The following is a 23,327-nucleotide window of genomic DNA, read 5'->3' on the forward strand; positions in this document are numbered from 1 at the left end:
ATATAATATAATATAATATAATATAATATAATGTAATATGGCCAAGCATGCTCACTTGTCTTTAATTGCAAAATTCTGAATTTGTAAGATGTCCTGTTCAAATTCATTTTAGAAATCATTGATCCATGGAAATCCTGTGGTAAAATCTAAAATAATAATAAATATAATAATACAGAATGTTTCTTCAAATAAAGTATGTATTCATGGGAGGATGTGGTCCATTTTCAGTGTCTGCCTCTCCTCCAGATGGTTGTGTAGAAGCGTAGCCTTCAGGTAGTGATAAATCCCAAGAGCATCAGAAAGAAATGAGCTCTTAAATGTTTATTCTTTGCTTCATGCTTTTTGTTAATACTTACTGAAGCACTCCATGGGGGAGAACTTGCTTGTATCTTCAGCGATCTGTCGAGAAAAACAATTGTTTTAGTGTGGGGGTATTTCATATCAGTCCACAAGGAAACATTCCAATTCAATTATTTGGCGTCACTTTCATTTGATGGTCCTTTTAACACATTCTGTTGACTAAGTAACGTTGCACCTTTGGATAATGTGACTATATGTGTCCTTATGTGATTGTAATGTGTGTGTGCAGGTGTGTAAATGTATTGTAATGTACAATGTAAAGCGACCTTGAGCTACGGAAAGACACTATATAGATAAAACTACTTCTTTTTCTTCTTCTTCTTCACCTACATGTCTTCTAACTCTCATTAGAGTATTAGTAGACTGGTAGGATTAGGGTTAGAATAAGTTGACATATAGTTGCAAAGTAACTTGTAAAATGTCTGTTGGAGGACCAATCGCATAAAGATAGAGCAGATATTAAGCAGACAGTCTACTAATACTCTAATGAGAGTTAGCTGGCATATAGTTGCTGTGACGGTCATTCCACTTATATGTTATTCCACTGCTCCGAGACACGAAGGTTGAGGATCCAAATGCAGTTTATTAAAGTAAATCAAAATCGTAATCAGAATCCAGGCAAAGGTCATACACAGGCAGGCAATCCAAACAAACAGACAAAACCAGGACACGGGCAGAGATCAAGAACCAGGAACAATGACAAAAAAGGAAATGCTCAGAAATGCAGTGGAATAACATACAAGACTTCGCAGGGAATGATGAGGTGAACCAGGCTTATATGGGGTGAACTAAACAATATAATGAGACACAGGTGAATGTGATAATCAGGGATTATGAGTCCGGGCAGTGAATTATGGGAAATGTAGTTGTGAGTGAATAATGATAGTCTGATGTGGAGTGCCCTCTGGTGGCTCTCAAGGGCACTCCAGCTGATGACAGTTACAGTTGCAAAGTTACTTATAGTTAATAGAATGTTCAAAAGGGGCCATCAAAATAAAATGTTACCAATTATTTGCCATCATTTGTGGCCTGTTCACACCAAGGACAATAACTAACTAGACAAAAATAAGTACTATACGTTATGTTTTACTATTCACTGTATAATGATAACTTTAAAGTTTTAATTATCTTTCTAATTCTGTGACAATATCCACACCATAACTATAACAATAAGGACGCAGATGAATTATATCACTGGAATCACTTTCAGAGCGTTTTTTCCAGCTGATGAATGACGATAACATTGACAGCCAATCAGAATCCACTCGACTTTAAAGAGCTTAAAGGGATAGTTCACCCAAAAATACAAAATTATGTCATCAATTACTCACCCTCATGTCGTTCCAAACCCGTAAGACTTTCTTTCATCTTCGGAACAAAAATTAAGATCTTTTTGATGAAATCTGAGATATTTCTGTCCCTCCATTGACAGCTACGCAACTACCACTTTATATGATGAAGAGATTTAATTTAGGCTTTTATTCACATATACAGTTGTGGTAAACGGAAGCTAAAGGATGTTCGCTTGACATGCGAGAACCAATGAGGTTCATACTTTCGTTACACAGCACCTTTGAACTTCAGCAAGAACCAATGAGGTTCATTCTTGTGTTACGCAGCACGTTTGAGCTTCAGCAAGAAACAATGAGGTTCATTCTTGTGTTACGCAGCACGTTTGAACTTCCACAAGAACCAATGAGGTTCATTCTCTTGTTACGCAGCACGTTTCAACTTCCGCAAGAACCAATGAGGTTCATTCTTTCGTTGCGCAGCACATATACACACATACATTTATATATATATACACATACTTTTTATTTTTATCCATTACTTAGCACCTTGTTGTAATATTTTATTGTTATTTGTTATTATAATATTGTATATTTATTTAAAATAACCAGTGAGGTTCATTCTCGTGTTACGCAGCACGTTTGAGTTTCAGCGAGAACCAATGAGGTTCATTCTCGTGTTACGCAGCACGTTTGAGTTTCAGCGAGAACCAATGAGGTTCATTCTCGTGTTACGCAGCACGGTTGAGTTTCAGCGAGAACCAATGAGGTTCATTCTTTCGTTACGCAGCACGTTTGAGTTTCAGCAAGAACCAATGAGGTTCATTCTCGTGTTACGCAGCACGTTTGAGTTTCAGCAAGAACCAATGAGGTTCATTCTTTCGTTACGCAGCACGTTTGAGTTTCAGCAAGAACCAATGAGGTTCATTCTCTTGTTACGCAGCACGTTTGAGTTTCAGCAAGAACCAATGAGGTTCATTCTTTCGTTACGCAGCACGTTTGAGTTTCAGCAAGAACCAATGAGGTTCATTCTTTCGTTACGCAGCACGTTTGAACTTCAGCAAGAACCAATGAGGTTCATTCTTTCGTTACGCAGCACGTTTGAGTTTCAGCAAGAACCAATGAGGTTCATTCTCTTGTTATGCAGCACGTTTGAGTTTCAGCGAGAACCAATGAGGTTCATTCTCTTGTTATGCAGCACGTTTGAGTTTCAGCAAGAACCAATGAGGTTCATTCTCGTATTACGCAGCACGTTTGAGCTTCTGCAAGAACCAATGAGGTTCATTCTCGTGTTATGCAGCACGTTTGAGTTTCAGCAAGAACCAATGAGGTTCATTCTCGTGTTACGCAGCACGTTTGAACTTCAGCAAGAACCAATGAGGTTCATTCTTTCGTTACGCAGCACGTTTGAGCTTCAGCAAGAACCAATGAGGTTCATTCTCGTGTCATACAGCACGTTTGAACTTCAGCAAGAACCAATGAGGTTCATTCTTTCGTTATGCAGCACGTTTGAGCTTTAGCAAGAACCAATGAGGTTTGTTCTCACACGTCAAGCAGGTTCGGTTGAGCTTCTGTTTATTTTCGCTGATCAATGTTTATGCGTGAATAAAAGCTTAAATTCAACCTGTTCATCATGTAAAGCGATCGATTCTCTTCAGAAAATTTGGACTAAGCCTCACAATTCATATGGATTATTTTTATGATATCTTTATTCAACTTTTTGAAGCATCAAAGTGGTAGTTGCGTATTTGTCAATGGAGGGACAGAAATCTCTCAGATTTCTTAAAAAGATCTTCATTTGTGTTTCGAAGATTAACAAATGTCTTAGGGGTTTGAAACGACAAGGGTGAGTAATTAATGACATAATTTTGAACTAACCCTTTAAGCATTTAAAGTGGCAGACGACAAACAGAAGGCAGAACGTTATCATTCGTTTTGCTTCAGGCTCCTTGCTGTCCTGAATGGAGTAGAGCCCAGTTGAATAGTGATGTAATAGTCAACTGACACGTTATAATAATCTGACATGATTCATTTGTGACATGAAACCTTCATTTGTGTAAAGCATCTGTTTAAATTTTCCCAATTTGTAGTGTCTATCCACCTTTTCATTATTTGACTGTCTTCTGTCCACATAATGAGCCACAAATTGTGTTGAATTAGAGATTCATGTAAAATCTTGTATTCTCTAGAGTGCTATCATTTATAAGGTTCACAAGACAGAGAACACAGAAATATCTTCAGCAGAACGAGGTAATCATGTGTATAACTGTCCCATCATGCCCTTAGGCAGTGTTAGCAGTTATCATGACATCAGTGAGGCGTAAGGTTTAATGGGGTTCAGTTTGTGTCACGGGCAAAATCAAAGAACATCATTTCTTGGGGAAATTTAAAATCCTTCCCCAAGACAAATGGTGAAATATGTCACAGAGGTCTTAATGGGAACATCAGCAAGCATGTCCTAGGACACAAAGATTCTCTTCACATTTTTTAATTGTTCAGAAACAATCCAGCTGGTTTAGAAATCACACGGTCACACTCGTCCTGCATTACAAATTTGAATGTTAATTGCATATGCGACTGTTAAAAGGCAGCTCATTCCAGCTGGTGTGCCCACCAACGCAGCAGGTTCAGATTTAGGCTTTTCATGTTAATTGGTCACCTTCATTATTGTTCATTTAAATAAATGTACCACTCTATCAGGACCATCTACAACACTGATTGAGATTGGCCAACAAGCAGCAGATAATTGGATGTTTAAAATATCTCCCTTTTGACAAATTTGCTCACACTGTGGTGGGGGAAAAAAAGCAATTAATGTCATTAAAAAAAATTCAAAGACCTCAAAGATTGAGACAATCACACTTATCTTTGATCTTTGAATGTCACTGAAGATATCAGATAATATACTTCTGGTTTTGGTGAGTTGTTTAAAAAAAAACACAGATGCTCGTTTTTGTCTTGAGCACACTGATCAAGTCATTCCATTATGATAATGGGATTTCATTAAAAAAGAGCTTATTAGACACATTGAATGTCCCATTCTAGGACACTTGGAACACAATGGCTTATCAAGCAACCTATTTTTGTTGATAAACCTCAGACTCAATCACAGGTTTTTTACTCTGCTGTGCCAGCGCTTTTCGTAATTAACAGAGAATGCGGTTAATTCCCATGCATCTTTGCTGGAAGTAAGTACTTCCGTCGTTGGTCAAACCTGTGCTGGCACACAAAGTCTGTCTAGACTTTCTCTGTTTATGAAGGGCTCGCGTCGACTCGTCCTCTCGATGCCCTTCTGCCTTTAATGATTCTAATTCCCCATGCAAATACCTTTCATTTGCCTCAGTTGAATAATTCTGGCCTCAGTTTAACCCTGGGGCTGTAGTTACTACAGTGCAGAAGAAGACCTGCCACTGGGACCCCATTTTTTTAAGTGCGCAGCACCTCACTTGATCATTTCAAGGGCTGAGAGTGTCATTGTGTGCCACTATCCATGCATTGAACTGATTAATTATGTGGTCTTTAACGGTGTGTGTGACAAGCACTCATGCAGAATATGTTGCTGTACTCTCTCTCTCTCTCTCTCTCTCTCTCTCTCTACCTCTGTGTGTGTGTGTGTGTGTGTGTGTGTGTGTGTGTGTGTGTGTGTGTAAGGCAAACTCAACAGGGGTGATAATCTCTCATTACCCATAATACCTGGTTGGCCCAGTGCAGTATGGCAAGGGACACTCTGATGCTGTATTCTTCTTCATGGACAGATGGAGTGGAGTCAGTCACTTGATATATTAGCTCCCTGCCACCTAGTCCAGAACACTCAAGCAAAACGCATTCATCACCATGAAGATGTGGCCACTAAATCAGTGTGATGAGACCCAGATTCCCCTCTCCTTGTTTGCATACAGCTATACGTCTGTCTTGTTAAAAGTCATGAACACTTACATTATATAGTGGCATAAAGATGATTTGACAGCCTGGATCTAAGGTGATTCATTTTACAATGCATAATTTATTATATGTTGATATCTATATAGCCTTTTCTGCATTTTTTTTAAAGTCAGCACGAAATTAAAATTGACAATTCTTTTTTTTTTTTTTTTTATGGAATATTGCAAAATTTATTAAGGCCACCAAATCCTTCTTAGCCAGCTGAAAACGCTACAGACGCTCTGCTGAATTTTTTTGTTCAGTTGAGAAGCTTTGCTTGCTATGATATGGAATTACTAGTATCTTGTTAGTTTCTCAGATTCCCAGTTTGTTTCTGTATTGTTTCAATATAAAAATGTCGATACAATGTAAAGTTTTTGGTTCGAGAAGCCGTTTCACTCGGATATAGATCACAACAGGAAAGAAAAGACTATAACAACTTTTTCATGCCGACTTTAAATGTCAGACATGGTTTCAAAGAGAAAAGCAGAAATATAAATAAAAAGGAAATTGTTAAAGGGGTGGTTGAATATGATTTCACTTTTCTAACTTTAGTTAGTGTGTAATGTTGCTGTTTGAGCATAAACAACATCTGTAAAGTTACAATGCTCAAAGTTCAAAGCAAAGGGAGATATTTTCTTTTAAAGAAATTGCTTTTGAAGGACTACAACAAACGGCTGGTAGGGACTACACGAGCTTCCTCCAGGGTTAGTGACATCACCAACCCTAGAATTTACATAAACCCCGCCCCCGGAAGACGATTTATAGATTATCAAGACATAATATGCTAATCAATGACTAGAAGATAACTACACATAAGATGCATAAATTCACCAACTAACCATTCAGAAATGTTGTCTACATGTTGTCACTTCTTCTCGAGTCTCTCCATCTTTCTGACTCCGGTTTGAACATAAAAGGCTAAAAGTTTTTGAAATTTTCAGTGCATGTCTGTGTGAGGTAAAAGGACACGAGCTCTTGAAGCTCCGCCCACTGTGCCGGGAGCAGCAGCTCATTTGCATTTAAAGGAACAGACACAAAAACGGTGCGTTTTTGCTCACCCTCAAAAAGTGACAATTTTAAAGCTGCAGTCGGCAAGTCTGGCAGATTGGGTCGACTTAGCCAAAATTTTGAATGTTTACAACTCTCATGCCCCTCCCCCACTACCAACGAGCACCCTCCCATAGAGGTCATGTTCGTCAGTGCACCTGATTTTCTGTGAACGCGCGCGTCTCTTCAGCATCGATCAACACCATGGACTCGGAGGTAGGCTGCCCTGGCTAATCTATCCATAGATAGCAATAACCGAGGAATTGGAAGCTTGTTAGTAGATTTTCTCTCCGCCATCACGCTTCGTACAATCTTCAGGCGAACTTCAGGCGTGTGCATGTGATATTGTAACGTGCGCGTCTGTGCGAGGGAGGGGGATCTGTGGCGTGTGCACGACCTGTGATTGACAGTCAGATCTCACACCCCCCTGCGCTGATTGGACCCGATGATCCGGGAGCGGTGGATTTTTGCAAAACAAATAACACGCTCCAGGTGGAGTTAGAAGCTCGGGTTTTTTTCTAAAACCACCTTATTTATGTTGTTCTGTCAGATTATAGTGTCGATTTCACTGAATATGATCAAAAAAATGTTGCGGACGGCAGCTTTAACATACTATATAAAAATATCTGTGGGGTATTTTGAGCTAAAACTTCACATACACACTCTGGGGACATCAGAGACTTATTTTACATCTTGTGAAAAAGGCATTATACCACCCCTTTAACTTAATATGAATAATAGTATTTATCTTTAAATTTCGCTTCATCTTTTTTTTTTAAAATGCCAAATATGCATTTATGAAGTGACATGCTCCATGTAATTCTTTATCACAAGTTTTTATTCCCCACATTTAATGTCTTAAATTTAATTCAGTTCCTCACACAAAGACTTCTTTGGCTAAACATCTCTTTATGTGTTCCACTGATCAAGGAAAGTAATGACAAAGTAATTTTTTGAGTGAACTATCCCTTTAGATAAAGCTGGTTTTGATCGCACAACACAAAATGATTAGCAGTGAATTCTGGATCAGTACACCTCCTCTAAACATCAACACTAGTGAAAGTATCTAATTTCACAGATGAGATATCTTACTTTATATCATACTGTCTGGAAACATAGTTAGCACATTAGCATTAAACGCCTGCCAGCCTCGGGCAATTCCACGAACAGAGCGGATAGATAAATGTTTCAGAGGGACTCTGTGGGACTTCTCCAAATGCACAGAGAAAGATTCTATCTAATATGAAATGGAGATTTTAATATACTTTAAAGACACCCTGTATAGCAAATAAAAGTGTAGTTTTGTCTCATTATTGCAGGGTAGAATCGGTCTGTGTGCTCGGGGCAAGATGGATCACCAGTGGGCTTATTACCATTATTAGCACATTTAGTGCTAGTCCCTGTTGCCAACCTTGCTGATTGTAGGAAAACATCTCCCTAATAACCTTAACGAGAATAACGCCCCAGGATGCGCCATGTCCTCCTCAGAGAGAGGGTATAATGTGCTGCGGGACACACATCCGCTAGCCCTCCCAAAGTCACTCCTGTCTCGCTGGCTCCGGTTTCTTTGCTGTGGGGCAGTAATCTCCTGTCTGCTCCACTTTACCACACCATGAGAATTACACCCACAAGGAACTGAGCCACAAATTGTCCAGACGAATGGAGCGTAAAATTGATAAGAATATTAAATTTGCCATTGACAGTGCTATGGTGTCTATAACCTGCACTAAAGTCCACTGGAGTGATGGATACTCCAGAAGAATAAGGGGTTGGCAATGGTAACACGTTACAATAAGGTCTCATTTGTTAACGTTAGTTAATGTGTTAACGAACATGAACTAACATTGAGCAATACATTACATTATTTATTCATCTTTGTTAATGCTAGTTAATAAAAATACAGTTGTTCATTGTTCATGTTAGTTTACAGTGCATTAACTATTGTTAACAAATACAACTTTTGATTTTAATAATGTAGGCTATTAGTAAATGTTGAAATTAGCATTAACTAATGAATGCTAGTAGGCCTACTGCTTATTATAGTTCATGTTAACTAATGAAACCTTATTGTAAAGTGTTACAGGTTTGTTTATATTGCAATGACAACAATTGTAGTGCTTTGTTAACCTATACATTTATTGGAATGAATTGGGGGATATATTGTTGAAATTAAACTGTAAAATATAGTCAATATGCAGCTAGCAGCTGACATGTTGATCTTTTGTTTATTTTAATTTATTTAAAAAAATTTTTTTTTTAAAAACACCATAATGATTCTTTCATTTTTTACAGGTGGCCACAGTTTCAACTAAATTAAACACCCCAGAATTTTAATCACATTTTGCCGCCACTAGTTCATTTTAAATTGTCTTGCGGTCGGTGTGACGAATTCATTTTTTAGAGTACAAAAACTCAATTACTAGTTCATAAAAACTGTATGTAACGTAATTATAGAAGAATTGAAGAAAGAAAAAAAGTGGTATTAAATGAATTCCGGCATGTTACACCTCAGGACACAGGAAGCAGAAACTGCTTGAAATTTCTTGTCAATCACCCATGTGCAGTTTGAGTTTGCCTAGTGCTAAAAGTGACAGAATCTCATTTCCATCAAGTGAAGACGGATCAGAGACGGATGCGTTCAGCAGGTCTGAGTATTTTGAGGGGTGAGACACTGACCCCTACAGGACGCGTGAAGAACTGCACCCCAAACCCGCAGCCCGTGACGTCACGCCCTGCGTGGCTCAATGGGATCATGTGCTGGAAAGTCAGTTGTACTGACAAACCAGGAATTCGGGACCTTTGAGTAGATCGATAGTCTGTTCAGGCAGTTAGGCAGAGAAACTAGTTTTACATTGAATTAAAGAGATAAAACACAGTCTAAGTTAAGTCATCATGGCATCTCTGTTTAAAAAGAAGACAGTCGACGGTAAGTCACTTTGTTAACGTTAACTGTTTTATTATAGATTTTCATGGTCATATCCCTCTTATAATTCACACCTGTTTCCCTGCTGCATCTTTTGAAACTTTATCAGCTTGTTGTTGTCAGCAGCATTTATGTTGTTTACGCAGCGAAGTCACAGTTAAAAGTAAGAATATTTGCTATATAACGATGTTTTGGTTGTTAACCACTGTGAATGGACAATATGCTACATTATTTAGTGTTTCATTTAGATTAATGACACAATTGGTCATTTATTTCGTTATAATGTCGTTTATTTACATAAAAGTAAGTTAGGCTAATCATAAAAGTAATGCTCTGCCACTGTACCAAAAGTGGAAAAACTACTTTATTTCTTTGTAAAAATGATAAAAGAACACAGTCATCCATCAAGATGTGTCTTGTCAGTGTCCTTTATTTACGGGTCCTTTTTAGGTTCTTTTACATTGAAACAGTTGTTGCAAGCAATTTGTTTATGAAGATTGCAATCTGCATTATTGATGTTTATTGCATCCTCACTAAAACAGACATGCACTCAATGGACAGTGCTGATCTGAAATCTGAATTTGGCACTTTAAGTTAGATGAACTGGTTATTTGCTCAAGACTCAACTGTATTCAATGATACTCACTGCATCATTGAAACACATCCATCTGAACCTGTGCAGGTGTCTCAAAAATAACAATAGAAGCTTTCTTCATTCATACAAGTCATGAAGTTGAGTTTGGCTGTACTGACCTTTTCATTTTAAACCGTTTTTTAAAATACTGCATTGTCAACATCCTAATTTGAGATCATTTTTTATTCAATTTTGTTTAATTTTTTGCTTTAATCAGCAATTACAGGATAACTATATTCAAACTCATACGTGTGATATAGTCTATATAATACATGACTGATATTTATCAGTAAAGCACAAGAGTAGGTGGTAAACTGAGAATCAATCACAGTCTTTACTCACATTGTGATGCTTTTTCCATGGTCAAGTTGAATTCCCATCATTTCCGAAGCGCTGTCCTCGTGACCTTGGTGCCAAGGTGAGTCGAGAGTCACCGTGCCAAAGTATCCTGTCCGATGGCAGAGCTGCTTTAGCTCGCCGAGTTTTGTGGACGATAACCCTCCCTCAATAGTACGTTTTCGATACGTCATCTTTCGCGTAGACTTCTACGTGTACACAAACTCTCTCATCAAGGTTAGGGATGGGCAAGTAACACAATTATAATGATAATTAAGTTAAAAAATGTATTCACAAACTCTTTGTAACTTTTCTTGTACTTTTCCTGCTTTTGCACAATATTAATAAAGTTTTATTTCACTTTATTCATTTATTAGTTCTCTCCAGATTCATAATTTTAAAATGTAAAATATATAACTAACTTAACTTGTTTTTTCTTTTTAGTTATACTCTCGTTTTGAATATTTCTATGTTAATTACATTTTTTTAAATAATTTTAAAATATTTAACTAACTTGTTTTTTTTTTCTTTTTAGTCATATTCAAAAATGTTATATTTTTTGTTTATTGAAAATTTATTTTTTTAATTGTTATATTTAGCTAACTTAACTTGTTTTTTCTTTTTAGTTATACTATCATTTTAAAACTTTGGTTTATTGAAAATTTTAAAACATTTAACTAACATGTTTTTTCTTTTTAGTCATTTTCTCATTCTTAATATTTATTGCTTTCTAATTACTTTTTCGACCTGTTTGCACATTCATTTGTTCCTTTTTTCTGCATCCTTTTTTTTTTTTTTTACTTTTCCTATAATTCATTCACTCATTTACTTGTTGACTACTATACCATATCTTTTCGCCTCTGAATTTAAATTTCACCTTTTTTAAATATAGTTAACGCTAGGGAAGGGAAGCTCACAAGACTCCACTCTTTACTGCTTTTTTTTTTTTTTTTGTAGAATTTTTTTTTTTTTTTTAAAAAACCTTTAACCCATTTTCCTGCTAAAACACCATCTGTGGCTTCTAATATTGGCCATTTAACCTCATGGGATGTTATTGTATGATTTGCATTCATGAGGGCACATGGTGGGCTGATTGCTGTGAGTGTGAGTGTGTGTGTGTGTGTAGGAGAGCGTATCTTCCCTATAGGCGTTGTGGCTGCACACTCTGGCATCTAGAGGAGGAACCTGATGTTCAGTGCATGTTTAGCTTGTCCCTTAAATGCATGAAAACATGAAGGGCATGATTCTGCTGGCCTTGCATTCAAACAAATTATTTTTATTTTATTTTTTCCCCCAGGTTCATTAGAGCATATTTCATTTGCTGCAATATTCAGATCCAAAAAAGGCTGTTTTTATCTCTTGAATAGAATTGAGACTCAAGAAATTATTGTTCAGCTTTTTGTCCTTTGTCTATTTAAGTGCTCTTGTGTGTATATATTATCTAGCAATTATTTAAGGTGCCTGATCTGATCTGATCTGATCTGATTTTTTTTTTTTTTTTTAACCAGATCATACTAATTTTTCTTAACCACAAATCCTGGCCATTCAACAACAACAAAGCTTAAATATGAGTACAAATATTGCTAATAACCAACAATATTTATTGTGCGCATGTTGTGAAAGGACTATTCGAGCTTCCGTGTTCTGCATTTTTGATGCACACTTTTATAACGAATCATTAGAAAGTCAATCTTTTACCTGAGATGTTGTTGCCATAAATGCATTTCTATGTGTTGCTTTTTTTTGAGAATTTTTAGATTTTTGAATGAAAGATCAAAATGAAAAACAATGCAGATTTATTTTTATAGCCATCTTTGATCATATTGACCAGGGATGCCAATAATTCTGACCACAACTGTGTGTGTGTATATATATATATATATATATAGGCCTATAAATATAATAATGTAGTAATTGTTAAATTGGTATTGGTATTACTTCGCAGTGGTAGATGGCATATTTATTTATTTATTAGTTTTGCATATTGTGTAAATAAAAGTTCTGTAATATGTTTTCCGTTGTGAAACATATGCTAAGTCAGCCAAACGCCTCAACATTTTGTGTGTGTGTGTGTGTGTGTGTGTGTGTGTGTGTGTGAATAAGATGGAGACTGAGGGAGAAGGGGAAAAAAGGAGGAGAAAAAAACTCAGTTTCAGATCAGTGAACTGTATGAGGATTTTCCAGACGGTTTTATTGCATGTTCTTCTCTGCCCCGTCCTGTCACAGATATCATTAAAGAGCAGTCCAAAGAGCTGAGAGGCACCCAGAGACAAATCACCAGAGACAGAGCTGCCCTGGAGAGACAGGAGAGGCAAATGGTAAGTGGAACAAAGCAGTTTCATATCTGTTAACTTCAACTCCCAACGTCCACCCTTCCAGCATCATGTGTCGCTGCTTGTGCAAGGTAGTCCCTCTTTGATTAGATTTTTATTGCTTTAAAGAATAGAGTAAGCTAATTAATACATTTTTTGATCTTTCTGTTAGTTGCATTTAGGAAAAAGGTAGATTAGGTGGCCTTTATAGCTTTAAGTTAAAGCGAATTGTTCATCGCTCAATACTCATGAGGATGACTTCAGTGTTCATGTCGTCCCTTTTAAAGCTCAGAAGAATCCAACATTTCCACTCACTCTCTCCATTTACGCTAATTGTTTCTATGTAAACATAGAAATGTGCATAATTGCCTCCCAAAAGGGGTTCTTTTTTTCTTCATCTTTATTGTAATTAGACATGGTTTTGCTTTGTTATCTGTTTCATTTTTTTAAATGACCTATATTGAAAGAGAGCTGCAGGGCGGTCATGAGCTGCTGCTTAAATTCCCCATTTACACTCATAGTGGCGTCCCAAAGCCTGAGAACACAGTGAAAATCTAGGATACAAAATCTCACTTAACTGGAAATTTAAAGACAATTTTTATATGATGGGTAAATGATAAAAAATTGGTAATAAAAATAAATAAATGTTTTCAACCAGGATCACCATCCACGATCTTATCATGCTTCTTGTTCTTGATGGTTTTTAAAGTTGGCATGAAATGGAAGTTGCAATAATCTTTTCTTTCCTATTGGGATGTATTTAGGGCGGGGCTTGATTTTGTCCATCGGAAACTGATTGGATAGTTGTGGTTTGCTATTGGACAATCTTATGTGAGTGACAGGTTGCCCCGCCCTCGCATCAGTAAACGCGTCATTAGAGAAGAGAAAAGATGTCGCTGCAAGAGGAAGGGGAAGTTATTTTGATTAAAGATTACGAGGACACAAAAAATAATGTCATACATGGATAAATTAAAAATTTAATAAGAAAATTATAATAATTATGTTTAGCCCTACAAGGGAACAGAACAAAATAAACAAGAATGACAGATCATTTAGGCCAAAGTAGGGGTGGGTGATATGGCACAAATCTTATTAAACAACAGGAACAATACAATAAAAGAATATTAGGCTGCTGTCACTTTAAGACCTAATGCACGGATTTAATATATTTACACATCTGATTTTCTCCCAGTTGTTTACGTTCACTTAGTTAAAACATAACCAAGTGTGTCTCTGTAAACCTTTGTATTTAACAGTTTAAGCGCAATAAGACGCAAAAGACAACTTATTCACAACTTGCGCTGTGTGTCCTCAGAAAAATGTATGTGCTTGTAAAATCATTTGAAAGTTTTAACTGGCAGGGCTTTAAAATACATGCAAATAATAAAATGTGCACTGTAGCACGATACTAGCGTTCGATACTAGGCAGATCGTGGCGACATTTTAATATTTCACAATCTAATATCATCATATCGCATACCCCGGCCCTAACCCTGCTGCAGATGGCTTCAGATCTGTCAACTGCTGGATAAATATTAGTCAACTGAACTGGGTCATACTCAGCATTATCTGTTCTCTGAAGGTAAGGGTTTTGTTTAGCACATCAGTCTGTCACTTTTATTCTAGTTTTCCAATCCACAGTGCTGCCTAGTGGCTGACGTGACAATAAAACACCTCTAATAGATGCTTCAGCTCTGTCTCACTCAGCTCTCTGTACATGAATATTTATAATGAAGGCATATCATTGTTATCATGGTGTAACTTTAAAAAAAAAGCCCCATTCCAGTCATATTTTGATAGTGACAGACAGGCAAACATGGACAATATTCTCAGAAGCTGTCACAAAATGCCATTGTGTGTTAAAGTAGGACAGTGCTATGTGTGTGTGTGTGTGTGTGTGTGTGTTTTGCTTAGCAGGCATCATGTGAGGAGAGTGCAGCACCTGGACTAATGTGTGTCTCATTATACAGAGTTATTCTGTCTAATATGCCTGTTTAGCTGATCAGCATGTTTACCTGAGAGACTAACATTAAGAGCACACAAGAGAAAACAGAATCTGCTGAGTTAAACGTTCAAAAGAATTGCCTGGGATTCAGATTATGGATTTAATAATGGCTGTCTTAAAGGTGAAGGGTTTAATTTCTGCACAACTTGTGGCACCAAACAGAATTGCAAAATTATATTATATTTTATTACACAGCTCTGTGGAATACTTGATTCTGATTGGTCAGTCGCACCATCCAGCGGTATGTTATTATTATGTCCCCGATAACAACCTGTAAAAACTGATAACATAGGCTTGTTGTTTTAAATTTATTTTAAAATGTAATTTATCCCTGTGATGGCAAAGCTGAATTTTCAGCATCATTACTCCAAACGTTATACTTTCTCATAAAAAGAGGGTTTTAAGGGATAGTTCACCCAAAAAAGAAAAATTATTTCACCTTTAATGGTCTCCATCAAATGATTATGACTCTCCAATAAGCTAACATTTCCAGTTACCAGATGCTTGTTAGAAAGGGATTTTTATTTGAAATATGTTTGTCATGTTTTCTACACATGGTGTAGAAAGAGAGCTGTAAAATCATTAGCACTGATGTGGGTCGCCCTCACTATCACACAGTATCTCCGCATACACAACACACACTCACAGTTTCCCACACTGCATCTAATTGCGTGAAGCTCCTCAGGGCTGTTTTCAGACTTTTACTAAAGTAAAGAAACACAGACCTCTGGGTCCAAACAAGTAAACATGGCACAAGTTTCAGATGTTATGGTGTGTGTGGTGCTTCACAACATCTTGAACATCTCTGCCTTGTCTGGGTGCCTTGTTGTTCTGTCCTAGAAGTGAAAACCCAATTTTGTTCCTATTAAACGCGCCATTGTTGATGTCTTTATTCTTACCAGGAAATGGAAATTAAAAAAATGGCCAAAACTGGAAACCGAGAAGCCTGCAAGATTCTGGCCAAGCAGCTCGTACAGCTTAGAAAACAGAAGAACCGGACCTACGCCGTAAGCTCTAAGGTCACGTCCATGTCCACGCAGACCAAGGTCATGAACTCTCAGATGAAGATGGCTGGAGCCATGTCTACCACAGCGAAGGTAACAGCCTCACACCTCCCAATGGATCTGCGTGACTACTGATTCAGTTTTTCCATTGCTGTCCATGGAGGACCTTAGTGGGGCCCCCTCATCACACTATTCCCTTCAACATTCCCAGTTCTCCCCCACCCACTGATGACGGCTCTGTATTATTCACATGAAGCCCGATGTGTTCCCGGGAAGTGCTGGAAAAACAGAATCCCTTATGTAGCAAAGAACTTCAAAAGAATCCTTAAACAGGGTTTAATTATCATGTTGTTGAGGAGCTCTTTACTTCACTGGTCTCATTGTGACCCAGTTTTATAGTTTCTGCTCTACTTTTATAAAGATCTCAAATCTCACATTCTCTGTATTAATTCACACTGTCCTCATTATCGTTCATTTAGAGTTTTTCCCATGATGCTTGTACAAAATAATAGGAGCCATGTTGTCTTATGGAGCTTAGGATGGAGCCTATGGAGCTTTCTTTGGGAGAAAATTAATAAAGTTTTTTTTTTTTTTTTAAATGTAATACTAGTCATTGCAGTGTATATGGTCTTAAGCAAGCTTAAGTTTGTTTTTTAAGGACTTGTTTTATAAGATCTTACCAGAAAAAGCACCTTGTGAATTTAAATGTTTGGATCATAAGATAATTTAAGCTACTCCTGATTGAAAAGTAAACTAAAGCTGTTTTAAATACATTATAAAAAATTAGTGTTAAATAATTAGTGTTTTGCTCTAAAATGGGTTGATTGTGATGGTTTCAATTAGAAGAGATCATTTTAAAATGTGCTTATAAGAGCAGAATAGCATAATATATATATATATATATATATATATATATATTGTTATTTTTTGTTAAAGTTTTAGTAATTTTGTCTTTTTTTCTATTTTATTTGTTTTTTTCTAATATGTATATATCATTTTCATTAGTTATATTTCAGTTTTTGTTTTAGTTCATTGAGTTGAGCAACTAGATGAAATATTATGTTTAAGTTTTTTTTTTTTATATATATATATATATATATATATATATATATATATATTCTATTTTATTTCACGTAATGTAGTTAATCATTAAAATATTAAATCATATACCTACCTAGCCTAATTCGTCCATTTCAAATTTAGCATGAGATGGGGGGTAGGTTCATTTATTTTACCTCTGGAGACACTTATTTTGTTGAATAAGAAAACAATTTCACAGTCTGCACTTATAATGCACACACGTCTGATCTCTACCAATCACTACAGGCATGTCGTATCATCACATAAAATGCAATTTCAGCCAATTAAGTTCAGTCTCTGACTAATTGATGGGGTGTTGTTTTTCTCACTCATTTGCAAGCCGTTCCTGTACTCGCACAAAATATTCATTGTGTTTGTATCCATCCAATCTATATTGTATGAGGAAGGAAGCTATTAATATTTCCTCACCCGGCTGTATACGGTGGTATTTGTAGTCAATCATAAGGAGGTAGCTGGTGTAATAGATATGAGATGGGTGATAATGAGGCTGTGTGTAAATAATTCTCTGTAATCAGATAGGACTCTTCCTGTGTGTCTGCCCTGCCACAGTGCTAGAGACCCAGAGGGACAGTAAAACAGACTTCTCGCCACGCGACCTATTTTTATGTTCTGTGTCATCTGCTTACTGTACTCCCCCTCCTCACCAAATGGTGTGATGTTTAAATTTATGTTGAGCTGCATTCCAAATGTATTTGTCCGTGGTGGATTTTTGTCAGAGCTTGTGTTATTTTTATTACCGTTTTGTGCACCGTAAGGATGCTCTGTTTATTCTCGGGGAACGTGATGGATTGCTTGAACTCTTTCTGTCTCTTAGACTATGCAGACTGTCAATAAAAGAATGGACCCCAAGAAGACGCTACAGACGATGCAGGACTTCCAAAAAGAGAACTTCAAAATGGGAATGACGGAGGACATGCGTAAGTTTGAAGTGGTTCTGAAATGATGGATCTGTTCTGGTTGGTTTTTAGCAGTGCAAAAAAACGATGCTAAATGATATCTGGACTATGTATGCTTATTGTATATGGTGAGTTTCGTTGTATTTTTTAATTTCAGAATCATCAGGAGAGCAAAATAAATAGGCTTGTCAGCACTTCCCATATTTTAATTTTACATCAAAGGCCGGGTGTCCAGTCAAGTTTGAGACAAATTATATCGTTCACTTGGTAAAAGCAGCCAAATTATACAAGCGCCAACCTGGACAGGCTGTGTGGCATGCCCTCGTCCTCAAAAACTATTATAAAACTGCATTTAGTAAAGAAAATATGAATAGGACAACATTAAAACTGGCTCATTTTGGAACAAGGACATGGTTTGTGCACATAATAAGTTCTGTGCTGTGAATTGTTGGCAATGAAACCATTGAAATTCGTTATCATCCAATTAACAATTTTGGCACTGTTGACTCACCACTAGTTTTGAGGAACTAGACCTTAATGCAAAAATTATAGTCAACATTGTTGGCAAACACTGCCAATCTAGACAGGAAGAGATGGTCTGACCATTCTGTAAAGAGACCAACCACAGTTTAAGGCGAATTGTACAGAAATCACTGAAAAAACTGAGGAATTGCATCTGGATCCTAAAGCAAAACCATTTGAGAATCACCAGTCTAGATTATTATTAAACTTGTACACATTTCTGTCCTCAGTCAACGATACACTGGATGAGATTTTTGATGAATCGGGCGATGAGGAAGAATGCCAGGACATCGTGAACCAGATGCTGGATGAGATCGGCATAGAGATCTCCGGAAAGGTAAGATTTTACTTTCTTTTTGTCCACCCTGTTCTCGGGACAGCCCCAGCGGCTGCTTTCAGCAGATGGCTGGACTCTGGCTGTGCCTGTGATTACTGTAGGCCTTTCTTTAGATTCATGAGATGCAGAATCATTGTATCTGAGTGCAGCAGATGTGTATTCCCTTGGGCCAAAATGTAATTCTCATATTACCATATTCCACAGATTCTTTGTCCTGTTTTTCCCAAATAAAGTGATCGGGCTCTGTTGTAGTAGAACATTTGGCATAAACAATGATCATATTTGATTGGTGCTACATCTATTCCCCAAAACAACAATTAAACTGAGGCTTATGCTGGTAGAGTTTTAGCACCAGATGATCTGTGAAATCTGAAGTTTTACCGCTCTAATAAATAGTTATTGTTTCCGCAGATGGTAAGAGCCCCGTCAGCAGGAAAGATCCTCCCTGGCGCCTCCCCAGCAAAGTCTAAAGCGGCCACCATTTCAGACGCTGAGATCGAGAGACAGCTGAAGGCTCTGGGAATGGACTAAATCTCTTCACCCTCCACACCTGTGCACCCACTGCCAACAAAGAAAGACTGAGTTCATAGTGGGAACGGGGAGTGTCCAAGTAATAAATGAAGGAGAAATATAGGGAAGAAGGAAGAAACATACTCTTTTTGGAGTATCACAATGAGTCACTGGATTGGATTCATTGGTTAGACATATACAGCAGATCACAGTCTAGATGTTTTGACAAAATGCGCACTCAAACTGACATTCTCTTCACATCTGCTGAACATAGTGTAGGGTTTTAAAGGGGTGGTTGATTATGATTTCACTTTTTTAACTTTAGTTAGTGTGTAATGTTGCTGTTTGAGCATAAACAACATCTGCAAAGTTACGATGCTCAAACTTAAAAGCAAAGGGAGATATTTGCTTTTAAAGAAATCGTTTTTTAAGGACTACAACAAACGGCTGGTAGGGACTACACGAGCTTCCTATCGGGTTAGTGACATCACTAACCCTAGAATTTACATAAACCCCACCCCCGTGAACACACAACAAAGAGGGTGAGTCCATGTTGAGAATAGGATTTGCTAACACACAAGCTCTTGAAGCTCCGCCCCCTGTGCCGGGAGCAGCAGCTCATTTGCATTTAAAGGGACACACACAAAACAACGTGTTTTTGCTCAACCTCAAAAAGGGACAATTTTAACATGCTATATAAAAATATCTGTGGGGTATTTTGAGCTAAAACTTCACATACACACTCTGGGGACATCAGAGACTTATTTTACATCTTGCAAAAAGGGGCATTATACCACCCCTTTAAAGGCCAAGTATCTGATTTTTGTGCCACTAGTGGCTCCAAATGGAATTGCAGTGTTTTGTTTTGAGCAGCATGACTGGCTCAACATCAACTCAACCAATAGTGTGAGCTTGGGATAGGGCTATCTGTTTGGGCAACCAATGGCAGATTGAGAGGGGAGGGGTTACAAAGTCAATGGGTGTGTTCAACTCAATGCGGCGCTGTGCAGACCGGTTGATGAATGACATGAAATAACTGCATCAAGTCGAACACACCTAATGGCTGCATTCAAAATCATATAGTACTTCACAAAGTAGTAGGCGAAAAACAGTGTGAAAGGGGTAGTATGTCTGGAGTTTTCATGAAACAGTAGCCAAAATGTACTCTGATGACCTACTTCTTCCTTTGACATTCACATCACAATTTCAGTGTCTGAAATCGCATTCTGTACGGTAGGTACTTGAAACTTACTTTGCGAATATTAAAAAAGTGTGTTTTATATAGTATGAATGAAATTCAAAATTAATGAAATGTGACCTACTGCGTCACTTCACCGCCATTCATAAATCCTTTCCTGTGGCCTCATGGGATAGTAAAGTGTTCATCGAATGCGCACTTCAGAATTTTGTTGGAAGTAGTAGATCTTTAGGGTCAAATATCATGTATTTGGACATATTCTGTTGGCTTATTGTTTTTTTGTATACTGTATTTAATTTCAGATGCAGCGAATGACAACATTGCGAATTAAGTTCATACTACACATTCATACTACATAGAATGTACTTTTTTAATAGTTGCAAAGAGTTTACTTGTTCAAAAGAAGTACCTACTCACTCAGAGAGTATACGATTTCGGGGACAGCCATTATTCTGTTTGATGCCAAAAAAATTACACACTTTACTTTTAACTTAAAGGGTGCTATTACTGTGGTAACAAATTGTCCTTTGAATCCTTTAAATGCACACCAACATTGGAAGATTTTGGAACGGCATGGGATTCCCATGTGCTATAGGGCTAATCATCTCAAATACGTGTCATGTTATTAAAAGATGCTCATTATGTGTATTTTTATGTCTTTTTAGGTTGTGTATGACTTAAGGAAGTAAGTTAAGGAATACAGTTTCCTTCGCAGTGAGGTTTGGTATAAAATCCGTATTTCTTACACGTACATACAAACATATCATGCATGAGAATATTTGTTGATATGATAATGATAATGTGATTTAATCTTATCAACCTTGAAACAATTCAACCTTTAAGAGCATTTAACTGTTGAGTAAAACAAATTGTAGTTTCATAATGGTCACATTTAAACTTGAACGATGCGCAACATATGTCAGTGTTATGGAAATGATTCATTGTTCAGGTGTTGTGGAGAAATAAATCAATGCTGTGAGTTCAGTTTTCATAGACTTTAATTCATACTTGAATATAATTAGGGTCTACATATGCAAGGCTGTCGTCTGGAAGTAACAACCAATAACTTCATCCTGGACCCCATGATTGGAGGTGCCCACTAATGAACCTGTGGCAGGGATGGGCAACTTTGATCCAGGAGAGCCACACTTGAAAAATCTAAGTATATGCTGTGTCCAGACATTTTAAAATGTTCTTTACACTTCAAAGTTCCTTTATGGGGAACCAAAAAATGGTTCTTCTATGGCATCACTGCAAAATTCCCCTTTTGGAACCTTTCTTTGTAAGAGTGGGATTGTAGAAAGTTGATTTACGGCTGGAACACACCGCATGACCTTTGTACAGATTTGTGCCACGATTTTCAATCTGGACGAGTCGACGCTAGTTGCTGAAAGTCAAAGCCAGTCTGCAGACGCTTAATCCTCTCCCACTGGAACACGTTGACTGTGTTGGATTTTGCAGAAAATCGCGTAGTGTACAAACTCTGCTTGACACTCTCATTCATCCATGTTTGATATTTTGAGCCGATTTTAGAACACAAATTTGTTTCCAGGCAAATGTTTCATAGCGAATTGAACGTCTGGTAGTGTGTGATCCTCAGTCGTTTAGTGTACGATGCCCAGTTTTCTCTGTAACCATTTAAAAAGTCTGCAATAATGCCTGGTGTTTTGAAGTCTGGTCATATTTTAAAAGTCGTATAGTGTATTCCAGCCTTTAGGAGAACTATAGGATCAGTTTTTCTTTTCAACTTCATCTGTATGTACTTCTCAGCACGGTTTAAAAAGGTTCTAACCAATTCAGTGTGTATATGAATGTACAGTTTATGCTTTGATTTGATTTTCTAATTAATAAAGTACCTTCATATTTGTGAATGACTGGTGTTTAACATGTATTTCAGCATTTAACAATCAGATCATTTGTACAATCATTAAGATGCCAACTAAAAACATGAGGGTGGCCCGTACTGAACTGTTAAACGGTGGGAAACCTTTAAGCTGAGTGTTATGAACCTTACAATTGTTCTAATGGCCTTTTAGAGCATTTCATATTTCATTAAATTAGGCATCATTATTCATAATCATAATGAATCATGATTTTTAAATAAGGTCTTAATGAGTTTGTCGAGTGACCTTTCTTAAATGAACCAGGGTGCAGACCATTAATTTCAAAGTAATTTAATGAGGTATGGATGTGTAACTGCTGCAAGCGTTCCTGCTGGACTGGAATCTGCTGGAATACACACGGACAAATCCAACGTTTTATTGTTTTCTCAGTGGTCATATTTATGTATGATATACACTGAGAATGTCAAACCCTGTCAACATTATCCCAGAGTATACTGTATTTATTGCATTATTAGGTCATATGTGGTGGTTAGGGATGTGTTGCTGACACAGTCAATGGCAGGAGATGATGATCATATAGATCATATCACCCATATCTCTCTGCTGAGAGCGGTTGTGTGCTACCTCATCATAACACTGTCAGGAACAATGCAATACTGTAAATAATCCCTCAGTAAAACCCAGTAGGGCTCTGATCATACACACATGATAGATGCTTAATTCCCTCTCGTCGGAATGATGTTTGATTATGTTTAATAATCTGAATCGCAGCACACTTACCTCACATGTTGTTACGATTCATGCGAAGCATGTAATTAACATAATAATGCCCAGATTGTTGCAGAGCATCTAATGACTTGCAGCATCTTAAAATAATATGACAACTTTACATTAAACTTTGATTGGAATGTATTTAAATATATTAATGGTGAATAAACGTATCAAGATGCCCTTTTAAGTACCTTCAAATTTAGAAACCACAAACATCCCATTTTAGAGCAAAAAGAGTTGTCTTTGAACAACTGAGGTTTAGATTTTAATGAGGGGGCTGCTTAAATTCTCCTATAATTAATAAAAGCAATATA

At 37.2% G+C, this 23,327-nt stretch overlaps 1 protein-coding gene across 1 annotated transcript; it reads left to right on the forward strand.

Moving 5' to 3' along the window:
* Positions 1-9,390: 9,390 nt before the first annotated feature.
* Positions 9,391-22,263, forward strand: chmp2ba (charged multivesicular body protein 2Ba). The gene is made up of 6 exons (XM_084122591.1): positions 9,391-9,546; positions 12,740-12,831; positions 15,733-15,927; positions 17,750-17,852; positions 18,584-18,690; positions 19,102-22,263. The coding sequence occupies exons 1-6, from the start codon at positions 9,513-9,515 to the stop codon at positions 19,219-19,221; spliced, it is 651 nt and encodes a 216-aa protein (XP_083978717.1). The 5' UTR covers positions 9,391-9,512; the 3' UTR covers positions 19,222-22,263.
* Positions 22,264-23,327: the final 1,064 nt, after the last annotated feature.

The sequence above is a fragment of the Abramis brama genome (genome assembly GCF_963993115.1).
Source record: "Abramis brama genome assembly, chromosome: 8".
Taxonomy (NCBI): Eukaryota; Metazoa; Chordata; class Actinopteri; order Cypriniformes; family Leuciscidae; genus Abramis; species Abramis brama.